Source organism: Bacillus rossius (genome assembly GCF_032445375.1).
Source record: "Bacillus rossius redtenbacheri isolate Brsri chromosome 4 unlocalized genomic scaffold, Brsri_v3 Brsri_v3_scf4_2, whole genome shotgun sequence".
NCBI classification, from domain to species: domain Eukaryota; kingdom Metazoa; phylum Arthropoda; class Insecta; order Phasmatodea; family Bacillidae; genus Bacillus; species Bacillus rossius.
The window spans coordinates 8,972,179-8,988,473 of record NW_026962011.1 but is presented as its reverse complement, the minus strand read 5'-3'; the positions used below and the strand labels follow the sequence as shown (position 1 = coordinate 8,988,473).

Below are 16,295 nucleotides of genomic sequence, written 5' to 3'. Positions count from 1 at the left end.
TCTTCATTTGCTTCGTCTTCACTTTCTTCCTTTTGTCCTTGAGCATCGCTACACAACATCTCAATGCTCACCTCACCACACGTAGCAAAATCATTGTCCAGACTGCAGTAGGTTTCAAAGCCAACATCTTCACCCAGCTTTTCCCAATCTTTTTCGAACTCCTTGTCACTCTCTGTCACAATTTCATCAACTGGTGAAATTACCTTTCCAACGCCACATTTCTGGAAGCAGTGGGAAATTGTTGTCGCTGTTATGTTTTTCCACGAAACTGACAAATAGTGGATGGCCTGGAACACATTGATTTTCAATGGTTTACCTGACTTCTCCCCTCTGGCATCTAGCAGACCCACTGCCTTCCGCACAAGCATTTTTCTGTATTGTTGCTTGAAGCACTTTATTACTCCTGCATCCAATGGCTGCAACACACTAGTGCAGTTTGCAGGGTAGAAGACTACTCGCACATTTCGTAAAAAAGATATGTCCTTCGGGTGAGCTGCGCAGTTGTCCACAAACAGAATGATTTTGCGACAGTAAGTGCCCATGCTGGAGTCTAGTTCACACAAAAATGATCTAAAAATATCAGCAGTTACCCATGCCTTTTTATTGGCGTGGTATGTAACTGGCAGTGTTTTAACATTTTTAAAACACCTTGGCTTTGCTGATTTTCCCACTACAATGGGTTTCCTTTTGTCACTTCCATCACTATTTGCACATAACAACACTGTTATTTCTTTCGATTGCTTTCCTCCATGGCAAGATTCACCTTTTAATGAAAGGGTTTTGTCGGGGAGACAGTTGAAGAACAGCCCTGTCTCATCAGCATTGTAGATGTCCCTTGGAGAATATCCATCTAATAACTGTGGAAGTTGTTCCAGCCACTGCTCAGTAGTATCTTTATTTACTACAGCACTTTCTCCAGACAATTGTTTGTAGGCAAGCCCATGTCGTTCCTTGAATCTACAAATCCACCCATTGGAAGCTGTGAAGTTTTCAACTCCAAGTCGTAAAGCTATTTGAAGAGCTTTTTCTTTGATCAGTGTGCCATCCACTGGGATGTTTGATGCCCGAACTTGCTGGAACCAAGAAAACAAAACTTTCTCAAGCTCACTTTATTTCAACTGTCTATCCATTTTCCATTTTTTTGAAGACTGGCCGAACTGACTTGCTTGTTTCCGAATCTCATTTCTTCTAGCGAAGATAGAATTAAGAGTCGATGGAGGAATACCATAGCGCTTTGCCAAATCAACCCGGTTTTCGCCTGGATTTTTTTCAACGACATTTATAATTTCTAAACGCTCTTTAATTGTTTTAACCTCTTTTGTAGGACGATACATATCAATGAATCTTTACAAATTTCACACGTGCATTAGAGTTAAATGCGTAAAGCTAATTAAACGTAAACAAAGAAAATCTCCCGCATATACAGCCGCCACGGAAACGCTAGGATGAACAATTTCGTCTGTTTCTCGCAGGATTTCACTGTCGCTAAATAGAAACGTGTTTACGTTGGGCTAGTATGTACAGTATATCGACCACGGTTATATTGTGTCGATTATCGCACAAAGCAAGAACTATCGTGTGAGCGTTAGCTTTCGTCTGTTGTTTTATCGAAGTTGGTGAACCTGTTAGCAACAGCGTCATGCTCACTTTATTCGTTTTCTTTTAGTAATGGCCGCCATATGTAAATATTGGTATTGCGTGTCGTGTAGACACGCGTAAACTGGAATATTTCTCGGGAATTTGAATGTGAAATCGGTAAAAAGCCTGTAAAGTTAAACCCGTTAAACCTGGTTAAAAAATATTCGTAAACGATGGAAACAGGATTTTTTTAATATTGTTCTTGCAGGATTTTTTCGGGACCACGGACATTGAACAATAAAACCGGGAAATTCTACAATGCGGGAACGAATAAACGAGGTTTCACTGTATATAGTGCACTCATGTAGTCTAATATTGATTTCTCATTGATTGCATGCAATGTGCTTACTCCTGTCTCGTACAGAGTGAACTATATTTGGTAACCCATTCTTTCTTAGTTTGTACTAAGGGGGGTGTGAAGCTTCAGAAATTTTGAAACTTTTCTGCAACCTAAATTTGGAAGGAAGAAAATTAAAAAACTTTAAGGATTCTGAAGATTTTTCTTTGGGCAGAATACAAAGGCTGGATCCCACTGCATTGTTTCAGCCATAAATAACATTTGCTGTGTTCTTCTAATTGTAATTTTTAACTGAGAGAACCACCCAAGCCATTTAAAATGGATTTGGACTATTAACACTGTTCTAATGTAGATAGTACATAGTTGCAATTGGATGCTTGCCCGCTCCCCACCTACTTTGTCGAGCAACTGCAGAGGTGACAATGTTTATCTTTAGACAATTCATACAATTATTTCTGGCTAACAGAAAAATAGGGTCGGCTCACTTCCGTTGGTAAAAAAATAATCTACATCTTTGGTGTCTTAACCCATGTACATACTTTCATACTTAAATTAGCAATTCATAATAACATGACATTTACAGTTTCAGAAGATTACCAAAAATATCACAAAACATAAGGAAAGAGTAATAAATCAAACAAACATTATTTTTCAAAGAAAAAATACAGTAAGGTTTCTCAAAAAAAATTAGAAAACCATATTTAGTCTATCTACAGATATACATACAGTAGAGCACCCCTCAACCGGAATCATTGGGGGGAGGTCTATTCCGGTTATGGGAAAATTCCGGGTAAGGGGAGTTGCGGTAGGGCCGGCCTCCGGGCCGGTTGAATGACCTTCATTCAAGCAAGCTGGCTGGCACGTGTTTCTTATCTCTGTGGGTGGGTGCGTGCGTGAGCGAAGAGGGCAAGAAGAGTGTATAGTCACTGCCACGCACAGTTTACATTTCACATACACAAGAATAAAACTTCAATCATCTCGTTTAAAAACACATATATAGATAAATACAGGTAAATGTAGACTGTTTAACCATATATTAACGTATAAATATATACATAATACATATCTGTACACTAAATTATTGTCTACAAACTGAAAGCAACACACGTTGGAAATAAAATGTTACTCGCTATCATGTGTGTCAGTGTGTGTAGTGGGAGTCGGTGTACATACTCTCGGGCCGGCCGGAATTTTCCGTTTACGTGTCATAGTGAAACAATAAAACTACTTAGAGAATAAGCATATTTATAGTAATTCACGTCCGACGCGAAAACCAGCGGTGTATTTACGCAATGCGCGGGAAAGACTGGCTATAATTAGCTCTCTGACAGACGTGCGCGCACGCGCCTACAAGACATGTACAGTCAGGCAAAAGCAAAAACGCCTCGTTCAAGTGTGGAAATGTTTTGGAGATGTTGTGTAATGTTTTAATATTTTTGGAAAATTAGTTCCGGATATCGGGAGTTCCGTTTGTTGGAATTACGGTTGAGGGGTGCTCTACTGTACTAGGTAAAGTCACTACTACTTACAATGTTAAATTATGAGTTTTCAATTAGTCAAATCTGTCTGTACATTGTGATAACTTGCATTGTCGAGAACAATGACTTGAGTTTTCAGGTAAATTTGGAAGCAGTTTATGTTTAACCCATTTCGAAAAGTTTTCGAAATTCATGTCATTATGATAATTTCCCGTTTTTTGTTTTGACCGGAATATCAACAATGCATTCTGTACAAATCCCTCCTCTCCTCCTGCATTCACAATTATTAAACGCTGGCCTTTCCCGATTGGCTCTGTAACACCCAGCTCATTGTCCGATTGCCAACAAGAACTAACGCTGTGGGTAGCATGGATGTACGTTTCATCTACATAAACGATTGAACGACCATCGTTTCGAAACTTGCGCATTTCTTGTAGGAAACGCCCCCTCCATGCTGCTATATCAGGCTTCTCAATCAAAATCCTTCTCCTTGACTGACACTTCGTCCAACGGAATCCCAGTCTTTTTAACAGTTTTCTCAAAAATTCTTTACTGCAGTCCAAAACACCATTATCTCGCAAAGCCGTCTTTAATTTATTTAAAGTTGGAACAGTTTTCCTGACAGTGTAAAATTCATGCACTTTTCTCCTCACAGCACCACACGTAAAATCGTCGACTTCTAACCTTTTTTTTTTTGCCAGTAGGTGTTGAAAAGTTCAGCCCAATTTTACTTTTTACTTTCCCCTCAGCCAAAATTCTTTTTACCGTTGATTCAGACACACCCGTCGCAGCACTTGTTGCTTCAGTAACATTGTATTTTAAACCGTAGAGCAACTTTTCTTTCAGATGCGTCGCAACGTTGTATACAATTTCATGCGCCTGTCCTCGCAAGAGTCGTCCTGGAATAAGGTCGACTTAATTCCAGAGGTTGATGGGATAGGCTTGCTTGTTGTACCGTGTAACCCAGGTCCCGGCATGACGCGCTGACGCAATCCTCACACAGCCAAGTGAAGCGTGTAACTGACCCCCTCCACTTCCCCTGGCGGCTATCACGTGACGGTAGTGTGCGTCAGGCCACGAATTGGGGTCTGCGCAGGTTCACAAGTATCTTGCCGGGCTATAACTCGCATGTATCTTTTGTCCGTGTTTATAGTATACTTTCTACGGTCCCGGCAAAAATTGCCATACAACTAAGGTTAAAAAAGTCCGCTTGTACTGATGTTCGAAGTATCGTTTTATCCGCATTGATGGTATAAAATATGTGGTCCTGTCACTATAAATTATAATAGACGATTGTTTAACCATAAAGATTTACTATAAATTATAATAGACGATTGTTTAACCATAAAGATTTTGCAGAAATAACCATTTCTTGAAAGAAACCGTCATAAGAACAGTAACGATAGTATACAGAAGTAGTAAAAATCACCCTAAATCTGCAGCCATTTTATAATAGCAACGAGTGAACTTTAAACAAACAGTAGATGGCTAACGTGGGTGCCATATTTCCGTGAAATCGACTCGTCACGAAACGTTGCCACACTATCGACTTGTATTTATGTACAAAACTTTTTCATGCCGGCTAAAATGGTAACGTAAAAACAAAACATTTTATACCGTACGTATATAAAATCACTTCAAGAATAAACATGTCCCGTATTATGACTGAGCATTGAGACGTCTCGTTTTTAAGGTACAAAGAAACCAATATGGCGTCCGCTGTGGCGTTGAAAATTTGTTGATTCCTGTGCAGCATCATGAACGCATTTCTGTAGGCCGGTATTTCATTGTTCGGGCATGCTATACTAATCTATGGCACATGTTACTTCCTGATTCTGATCGGTGTTTCCTTTACATGTGCGTGAATGTTGACTTAATAAAAAGTGCAAAAGTGAGGTTAATTAAAGTTTTAGAGCGATTAAAATGTCTTGGCATAGTAAATAGGTGAGAACACTTGATGAACGAATTTGGATTATTGTAGAAATTGAAATTGAATTGTAGGTCTATTTTGCATATGCTATGTATTTTAAGTGTAAATGGAAGTAAGTAAAATGCTTCCTTTTTTTTTTTTTTTTTTTTTTCCCCAATTGATTAAACTTTAATGGCAAGTAACTGATATATTTCTGACACTAATTTTGAGGTTGAAATATTTTTTTCAAAATATAAGAGTGAAGTCCACATCTATTGAATGTCCGCATCTACTGAATTTTTTGTTGGTCCCCTGAAAAACGATAGAGGTTTGACTACTACAATAGATGTTATTTGGGGGGGGGGGGTGGAATTTGAAATTTTTGTTTGTTTTCTGTTGCAACATGCAAGTTATTCAACATGTTGTTCCAATTTATACAAGTGAGGGAACATAGGCTCACTCCCACTGACACTGTTCAAGTATCAAGACAATGTGTCCAGTGCTTCTACTGCTTGTGTGTACGAAGGTGCAGGTCTGGGTCAACATCCAAATCTTCTTCGCCATCTTCATGCTGTTGATCAGCATCATCTGTCTTCTGATTCTTGTGGTCCTCAATTATGTCATTGAGTGTTTGTAATTCAGATCTAACAACTCCATCATCAATACAAACTCACTCGTCAAATGTGACATTACTGCCCACCATTTCCCACTGACCTGAACTTACATCACTGACATCAGGATCCTCAACTGTGATGTCCTAAACAAGAAACCCTTTCTTATAACAATTTCTGATGGTACTGGGGTCAATATGAAACCAAGCTAATGGAATAAAATGCAGTGCAGTTAACACACTGATAGACAGTGAACTTGGATCTTTAGAACACTCGATCATGGTGAGGAACTATTGAACAAGCTATCTCCTGTTCTTGGCTTTGAAACTTTGAATTATTCCCAAGTCTAGCGGTTGCAGTTTGCTCGTACAATTTGGTGGGAACAAACTAACGTTTCTCAAAGTAACAGTCTCGGTGTGATCTGCACAGTTGAAAAGAATAATCATTGCGATTTTGTACCCCCATTTTTGCATCTAAAGCATGCAACTGCATGTGGTTCGTTATCCAAGCTTTCTTGTTAGCATGATGTTTTGTTGGCAAAGTTTTCACACATTTGAAACAACTTGGCTTCAAACTTTTACCAACTTTTACTACCATCACAGTTGGGGAACAGCAAAACGGTCAGCAGCTGCTTACTAAGCTTCCCACCATGACAGCTTTCAGCAAGGAAACTCAAGGTTTTATTTGGCATAACATTAAAAAAAAGTCCAGTTTCGTCCACATTGAAGATAATGCGTGGTTTGTACTTGCTCATAAGATGGTAGCTTCTCTTTCCAGTATTCCACAGTGTCAGGATCAACACTTCTACTCTCCCCGCATACAGTGTTGTAAACAATGTTATGTTGTTTTTTAAAAGATTGATCAAGCCGTTTGAAAAAGTGAAATTCTGTATACCCAGGCGGGAAACCACGCGCAATGCTTTTTCTCGCAGTAGTTTACCATCCGCTGGAAGACCTGCCGCCCGTACGTTGATAAACCATTCTTTCACCAAATCGTAGAGTTCTTCAAAAGGTGATGTTTTGATGACCATAATTTTTTTTGCTGTTAGCCCAGTTCATTGTGCAACGTTTTCAATAGGTGCGCACAGTTTTGCGATTGTGTTAATCGTCGACACCGGCATCCCAAGTTTATTTGCCAACGACACGTGTACCGACATGGGTATCCAACTCTTTTAACATGTCCATCTTTTGCTCAATTGTAAGTGGTTTTTGTTTTGTGCTACTAGACTCCATTGCCATTAAAGTGTTTTTACAAACAACTTTATGCAACAGAACAATCTATACTAATATTATAAAGCTGAAGAGTTTGTTTGTTTGAACGCGCTAATCTCAGGAACCACGGTCCGATTTGAAAAATTCTTTCAGTGTTGGATAGTACATTTATCGAGGAAGGCTATAGGCTATATTATATTATCAATAACATTAGGGATCCTTACTAAAAGTCCAATTTAGAATCAAATTCGTTGGAGGGGGTTAGATACAACATGCAGTACACGTACAAAGTGTGTTGACAATGCCGCAGGTGCTAGAAGTTTATTTCCTATTGCTAGAGTCAAGATTTTGTGGTGTTATTTGAAGACAAATTTCGGTGTAAAGAAATAAAGATTTCGGTGTTATATGGTTTTATTTTTTTGCTCAAAATACCCACGGCAAAATTTTCTTAAATAACTACTAAAAATTTCACGACTTAATTACAAGCATATACACTACAAAATTAAACAATTAAGCACTTCCAAAGTTACTATTAAGACGGTTTTATTGAAATGCTATCATAGTTAAATTTTCCGCATTTTCTGGAGTGAGACGTTGTTTTCTGTCACTAACTACCAGTGAGTACCTGGAAAATGAACATTCTGCATCAACATTTTATGTTGGGAACCAGATTGCCCTTAAACTGGCTTGAGCAAATTCACTGTTGTCCCCTTTAAGGGAGAAAAGTACCTTTGCAACATCAATTTGGCTTGTTTCTGGAAATGAAAGTTCATCCTCAATTATTTTTTTGAAAGCAACATAGCCATGTATGAATGTATCAATGGGAAGATGGGAAACAGAAGGCAAGTTATGCAGACACTTCTGTAGGTTTGCATCTTCTATGCTAACCCTACTCACATTTCTTGGGTTGAAAAGCAAATTAATGCCATTAAAGACTCTTAGACAAGGATGTCGTTTAACAGATGAGTTTTGCCTCAAACGCTTATGTTTCTCACTCGCGACATGTTTCACAAGCGTATCGCGTCTCTTGTAGTCTAGCCTGCAGTTACTGAATTTGCACATTAAAATTTTATCACTGAAATAAAATCCTTCGCTGGAAAATTCTTTCGATCGGTCACTGGCAGAAACCTTCGTTTTAGGCATTATCAAAATTTTTTAATCACATAGGAAGAATTTAACCTCTTAATACGCAAAAACTTGCCGTGCTGGAAAGATCAAAACAATGGAGAATAGATGCGAATACAAACGCATACCGAATACCAACATACGTACGTGAAAATTAATACTGACATAAACATGTACTATTTATTATTTACAATCGTTACGTTAAGCAGGGTTAATTTTATTTTCGTACCTTACGTACTTTATTTTAAATAAACAGTAAAAGCAATGCGCTTTAGTGTGTAATATTTTAATGATTAAAAACGTAATCTTAGAAAAACATATTTTGGCCGTTTGTTATTTTTGTATTTACAGAAAGTGAACGGCGGCCATTGTATCATAGTTATCAACATCTTAAATTATTATGGTACACAAGATTACCGTTTAAAGAAAATATTACATTAATTCCGAGACTTCATTTTAAAATCTATAATGAATCACAGTCGCATATAATATATATGGCTGCTAGTTACTGTCAGAAATATTTGATTGTGCTGAAGATAGTGAATTGTCCTTACAGAATGGAAAAAAAACGTAAATAATCAGGATTCACGACATTTCGTGACATATCGCGGATTTCGCACAATTTCGTTTTATTTCGTGTTTTCAAGCAGTTTTCGGTGTTATTTCGTTTTATCGCGCATTACCATATAATCGTGCCTCTACCTATTGCCTATTAACATTGTTACCACACACTAGATGCCTTATCATTCTTAATTTTCCCATACAAGTAAAAAACACCCGTGTGATATTAACATCGATGCAATCAGTACCCTCATAAGAGTTCAATTAGTACCGTATTTACTCGCATATAGGTCGCAGCAATTTTACCAGATTTGATGGGGGGGAAAATGAAGTGCGACTTATATGTGAAGAAAAAATTTTTTAAATTTTTGAGGAATATTTTTTGCAATATTTTGCTTTAAAATGCGAAAAAGAAGTTTACAGCAAAACCCCTTATTTGCACTTTTTATGGGGACAAAGTAAAAAAGTGTAAATAAAGGGAAAAGTAAGAAATACGTTAAAGTTAATTAAAATATAGTCACATCCTGCAGCGTTCAGAACAAATACACATACACACAAATACTCCGGCTACATTACACATACGCATTGCACCACAGTAAAAAAAAAAATAAAAAAAAAGGGCCACTAGTTGATGGAAATTTACCGTCAATAGCACGCCGTGCGCGGAGAAAGGTCGTACTCAATCAGCTGTTATGGCCGCCGGCTGGCTCTCTCTGTTCTCTGAGCTGCGCATGCGCAGTATAACTCACTCAACGCTCCGCCCAGACTCATGACCTTCCATCAGCAGCCAGCCAATAGAAGCGAGCGTAGCGGAAAAAAATATAAGCTCCATCTCCCGTGTACCAATTTTTTTCCAGTTCTAATACCAGCTTATTGGTATAAGCACCAGTTTTCTCGCTGCCGTGACGTGTTCAAGTTTACGTTCATCTTGATGTCTTGATACCAATAATGAATTATTTACGATTCCCAGATATAAATGGTTAGTTTAAAAAATATGCGTCAATTGTACAATACTTCCGAAATTATAAAATACGTATAAAAGAGTTACCAAGACTCCGCTCATTTTATCTTGTAAAGTTTATGTCTCGTACCAGTACTTCAGCTAAGTTGTGGCATAAATACAGTATCAGCAGCCACGTAATATTCCCGACAATCCCGTTACGTTTATACATTCGTGATTTTAAGTTTTTCCCTAGTACATTTTAGATTGTCTCCTGCTATAATTACTCGTACTTTTACACGCCTAGGCTTCAATTATTACATGTTTAGAAATAAAAGCAACTTTTCATGTTATAAAATATGTATATTTTGCGATTTAAAAGGTTCATTTTTTAAATACAAAGCTAAAGCACTGTTTTTGAGTTATAGTCAGTCTACAATTAAGACATTTTAAGAAGTCAGGAATCTAACTTGACTTCAATTTTCTATATTCGGTTATTACGAGTACTTGTTGTTACAACAATTTATCACGCTATTATCAGCTCTCGTAGTAGCGGAGTTTTACAGTACCCGTTAACTCTTTCGTGCACGGCGCGCCGGCCGTTCGAGTCATTAAATTACCGGTGCAACCTATATGGGGGGAATCTTAAATACCAAATTCAAGACCTCAAATTATGGGTGCGACCTATATGCGAGTAAATACTATTTCAATACTTTTTATCACTTTAAATCACAAACCTAAACTTGTTTTTTTCCTCTCTCTGTGTTTAATTTGTTTTTTTATTGCCCTTTTTTTCAAGTACAATATATATTTTACAGACTTGAAACTTCACAGTAATGTTCCTTATGTTAAGCAGGATGACATTTTCCGAAAATTAGATCCCATGGGTGGTTAAAACCAGGCAACAGTGGATACTTTGTCTGCATGAGAACAGGATTTTGCATTGTTCATGCCTTCTGCGTCTCTATGGCAACAGGCATCGCGCGGCAGTGGCGTACCCACAAGGAGGGGCATGTATAATGAGCGGCGCAAGAGTGATCTGCCTGTATACTGCCGTAGCAAAGTACGGGTACATCAGTTGTACGTTGCGTGCACGAGTCGGGAAACCATCGGTGCTATTCATTTTCTTTGCAGTACATTATACAGTGTTATAATGAATTTCACTGAATTTTTTTTTATTTACCATTACTGTAAATGGGAGATGTGGCTTAATTTTTTTCCATTAGTATAGCCGTGCGAAGCCGGGTCTGGCAGCTTGTTTTCAATAAAATTTTAACCTTAGATACGTATAATACAAAACAATCAGATTGTATGAAAACAATAACAAACGGGTTTATGTATTCAGTTCAAAGATTAATGAATGCACATAATATGAGATCCGTGCCTTGGTAAAGAGCGTGCACTGTTTTCATAATCATTGCTAGTTTGCGCCACTAATCTTGCTTCGGTGCTTTCCATAGCTGCTACTAGTGAAGTGCATAGTCTTCCTAATATCCATATATATGGCACGATAAAATTATTTTCTTATATTTGCAAAGGTAAACAATAGACTCAAAATAAAACTGTTAAAGCATTGTTTTTAAGGAGGAATATAAAAAAAATATTTGTGATTTTTCGATTTTTGGGACTTTTCTCCTTTTTAAAAACGTATGAAACGGGAAATTAATGATTTTATTATTGTATGTTCCGGGAAAGTAAACCAGTGTAAATATAGTACTTACAGCAGGACCAAAATTAATCTGGGAGTGACACGGGAAAATACATGAAACAGAAACTTATCACCGAGGTTCTGTTTCTCTCAACCAGACACTGCTATTTTTTTTCTTTGCTTTCCCCTAACCATCTCTCTTCTCAGGGCAATGAAGCACTAACAAAGGAAATCCTTGCCCTACAACCATTTTGGTCATATTTTTGAGGGTTCGTTAAAATTAAGCTGCAGTTGCATGATATTTGTGTAGAAGACTAAAAATCCACTAAATTATTGTAATTTTGAATTGTTTGAATTGTTGATTCATTCAAGCTGTACGTGTATTAAGTGTCAAAGAGAGCAAAATTCCTCATACCAATTTGAAAGACATTTTTAACGATTGGTAGGTGTTTAGTAACTACACATTTAACAGAAGATAAGCAAAATTCCTGACATGTTACTGAATTTGAACAAGTCTGCTTCGTAAATTAATCTTGTTATTTAATTTAAATGTCCTCATATTTATTGAGAAAAGCAAATGATTGGCAGCACTGTGATGAATATATGAAGCTTGAGGCTGTTTTTTGTCTGGACAGTTTTTGTCCAGATTCAGTTGTGTGATAAGCTGTCATAGTTACTCTGAGTAGCTGCCTCTCTTTAGTAGGAGCCCACCAATTTTCTAGTTGACAAGCTTTACACTACTGAAACACAAATTATTGATACGTGGGTTATTTATTTTTTTAAGGGGGAAAAGATAAGTATTCCAGTGTAAGTTTGTTTTTAATTGTTTGAGACAAGAATTTGTTCTTATTTTTAGGCCAATTTCATTTTTAAATCCGGAGATTTCTATGTTGTGTTCAATTTCATGATGTATAAATATGCTATTTATATTGTTGAAGTATATGTAGATATAGTTTTGCGGATTGGTGCATTATTTTGTGTGGCTGATACTAGTAAGAAGCTGAAATTTTGGTTGATTACAAAATTCTATTGTTATTTTCAAAATAAAATTGATTTGGGTTTGATGTAACAGGAAAGAGGTTTTTACTTAGTCCATTAAATGTGTGTTAAAATACTTTTACAGTGTGTTTATTTTTTTGTAACAATCATGAGGCGTGCATGTGTAGTGGAGTGGTGTATGTGATGGTAGTTATTGCCAATGAGTATACAGTGAAGTGATGTTTGTTACCCGCAGCATGCATTGCAAGTCGACCAGGCCAGTGCGGTCGTGCAGACGGCTACATCCTGGAGGGGAAGGAGCTGGAGTTCTACATGAGGAAAATAAAAGCAAAGAAGGGCAAATAATTATAATATGTAAATAAAAAGGTTGAAATCCAAGGTTATAGTGTGTTCTTTATTTATTACTAGCTGCAGTACCCGGCGTTGCCCGGGCTGATCACAGGGTGAGGACCTTTTCGAAATCAGATGTAGTTAGTAATTGTCTTCTTAATTTGAATGTGAAGTGTGCAAAATAATTTATATCACTTTCAGATCCCGACAGACTATGTTCTGCCTGTGTATAGTTATTTACAAGTACCGTATTTACCCAATTGCAAGACGACTCGAATGCAAGGCGAGGTCAACTTTTTAACCTTTATAAACCAGAAAATAGTATATAACAAGCTATAAATAAACATTTTACCGCCACCGTCGCACGTTTGCTTCGGATATGCCAAAACGTCTTGATGCAGCACTGTTGTTTTCTTCTGCATATTTTACCACAATGAGCTTAAAATTTGCATCGTGATATGTTCGAGAGCCTTTCTTTATAAAAGAACTTGATGTTCCTCGCCTTTCAACACTATCCATTTTAGGTTCCCGCAATTTACCGCATTTGTTTATTAACGAAAATAAACAATTTCGTTTACATAGAATAACATAGTTAAAACGTATACAACACTTTGGGTTTCTAAAATTGTTACAGCGCTCGCAACATAGTGGAGATATTATGTACTACAAAATTCAGCATGAGAAATGACCTGGTTTACCAACTCCCAAGTCTAGGTTTCACGTCTTCTTTCGTGCATACTTTATCTATGGCGTGAGCGCAAATAAACAAAGCATGGCGACTAGTACCGTTGATGTTTTTTATAATCTTTTTGCGTACAAATTAGCTTTAAATTGTAGTGTTTTTTTCATTAAATGATTATAATGTTAATAGTTATTTATTGCCTGTACCCATAAAAGTAATTTCACATTGTATTAGCCTAAAAATGTGGGACAAACTACCATTGAAAATAAAGATTTTCAAATGCAAGACGAATGTGAAATTTTTTACCGTTGCCGGAAGAAAAAATAGTCGTCTTGCATTCAGGTAAATACGGTATATATCTAAAAATTGGTGGTCTGTATAAAATCTAGACTATATAAAGCACTATAGAAAAAAGCTGAGAAATAAGAGATTACTAATATTGAAAAGATTCCATTATCTAGCTAATGCTTGGCATGCATTGCAATGCCTCATTCAGTTTTGTTTTGTAATATGTTTGAAGAGTTACACATATACAAATCATGTATCCAACTCTCTAAATATATATATTTATCTCTATCTACATATATATATATATATAACTCTCTATCTCTATCTCTCGAAAGAGAACAGATAATCAAAATTTCTGAAATTTTTGAAAATTTGTGGCTTTGACCCTAGAGGAGAGGGTATGTTGAGGACCCTGAATGGCTCGGAAACACTCAAATTTTTGAAATTTTTGAAACATCGAAATTTTGGGGCTTTAACTCTTTGTGGGGGGGAGGGTAGTTTGATGACCCTGAATGGCTCGGAAACACTCTAAATAGTAAAAACGTTTTTTTTAAATTTAAGAAATTTTGGGGTTTTATCCCCTACCCCCTCAAATTTAATGGGGAAGTCGACTTTGGGTAAAAGTTCCACCATGCCCCGGACACTTAAGTTCGTAATGACTTAATATTAATATATTTTCCTCCAATTTTTTCGAAATCTTGGGGCTTTCACTTTGAAGAAGGGGGGAGGGGGGGGAAGTTCAGGACCTCGAATGTTTTGGACCATTCCATCTCTAAAGAATAGATATTTGAAATTGCTGAAATTTTGAGGTGTCCCCGGAGGTTGGCCGGGGGGGGGGGGGGAGGACCCTGAATGGCTTGAAAACACTTAAAATCAAAATAGAAAGATTTTTAAAATTTATTAAACTTTCGAAATTTTGGGGCTTTGACCTCTGTGAAGGGGTGATTGGGGGGGGGGGGGGGTAATGTTGAGGACCCTGTTTGGCTTACAAAACTCCAAATTGAAAGAGATATAAAGGAATATAGGAATGTAGGCATTTACTGTACTCCTATCTACCATAATAACAATACTGAAAAATAGAAAAAATTAGTAGGCCTTACCAACCTATGAATAAATTACGAAGAAATTTATAAGTTTAAGAATTTATGTACCTACATAATACATGGTTGCTACAGGACTAGAAAACCGGGAAAACAGGGAAATGGTCAGGGAATCCCGGGAAATGTCAGGGAAAATTCTACAAATTCTGGAAATTTTAAAGTTGCGTATAATTCAAACAAAGCTTTGTTTTGATGCGCTCGTACGGCTACCAAACGACTCCGGTAAAAGGCTGCTGCTTAAGGCACATGGCAACTGCAACTTTTTTTTTTTACTTGGTCTACGATTGTCCATTGCAATAGGCTGTTACAACCACAAGAATTTATGTACCTACATAATACATGGTTGCTACAGGACTAGAAAACCGGGAAAACAGGGAAATGGTCAGGGAATCCCGGGAAATGTCAGGGAAAATTCTACAAATTCTGGAAATTTTAAAGTTGCGTATAATTCAAACAAAGCTTTGTTTTGATGCGCTCGTACGGCTACCAAACGACTCCGGTAAAAGGCTGCTGCTTAAGGCACATGGCAACTGCAACTTTTTTTTTTTACTTGGTCTACGATTGTCCATTGCAATAGGCTGTTACAACCACCCACCATAACTTCTGGCTAATCTAGGCACTCGTTAGTTCACTAGCGAACCCAGGCCTTCATTTGTTCGTGTTTTGCTCCTTTTTAATTTGCCCTTGAGACTTTGTATTATGTTCCGATCCATGCAGTGAACTACAGAACTGGCATGGCGTTGTTTATCTTTTGACGGCTATTTTCACGTGGAATAAGGTGAGTACAAAGCTTATTACGTGAATTTTTAGGCGTTGTTTCAGGTGAAGTTAGTTTTTGATGCGATCATAAGAAAATAAAGTGCATTTTGATAAAGAGGCAATACCTATTCTCATTTTGAAAACTATCAAGCTGATACGAAAACACGTGGCTTTTGTGTGCGGTTATGTTTTTGCATTTTTTCTACCTATTTTTTTTAAATTACTTTTTTTTTGTTATAATCCGTGAGTTCTGTTGCGTGACACTTGCATGTTTTTCCCCAGAATCGTTAGTTAATTTTGTAAGATTGTAAGAGTCTTGCATGTTGTAATGCTGCTATTGTAATTCTTTAAGTAGGCCCATTATATTTCTAGGTGTGAATTTGTAATAGTTTTTGTATTTGTGTAGTTATATTTTTTTAAGAATTCATAAACAATAATTTTTTTAACCTAACCTGAAAATATTAATATGTACTTTTTTTTAGCTTAGAGATGTCGAAGAAAACTACTTTTAAGGAGAATTGGCTCAAGGAGCCACAGTTTCAACATATCAAACTCTCTGCTAAAAACATAAATTCTGCGTACTGCACTTAGTGCTACAAAAGTATTCAACTCGGCAATATGGGTCGAAGAGCTCTCACCAGCCATGTCGAAGAAAAAAAACACATTCGCAATTCTGCCGTCAAAATAACACAAAAAAACCTTATTTCACCTCATGTTG

The 16,295-nt window shown here is 37.1% G+C and overlaps 1 protein-coding gene across 1 annotated transcript in view; it reads left to right on the top strand.

Annotated features, from left to right (window-relative positions):
- LOC134542234 (small ribosomal subunit protein eS8) overlaps window positions 1-12,801 on the top strand; it is a 73,153-nt gene extending 60,352 nt beyond the window's left edge. Inside the window, exon 6 of the mRNA XM_063386325.1 lies at window positions 12,654-12,801. Within this exon, the coding sequence (XP_063242395.1) occupies window positions 12,654-12,763 (110 nt within the window). The 3' untranslated portion in view covers window positions 12,764-12,801. The remainder of the gene's footprint in view (window positions 1-12,653) is intronic.
- Window positions 12,802-16,295: the final 3,494 nt, after the last annotated feature.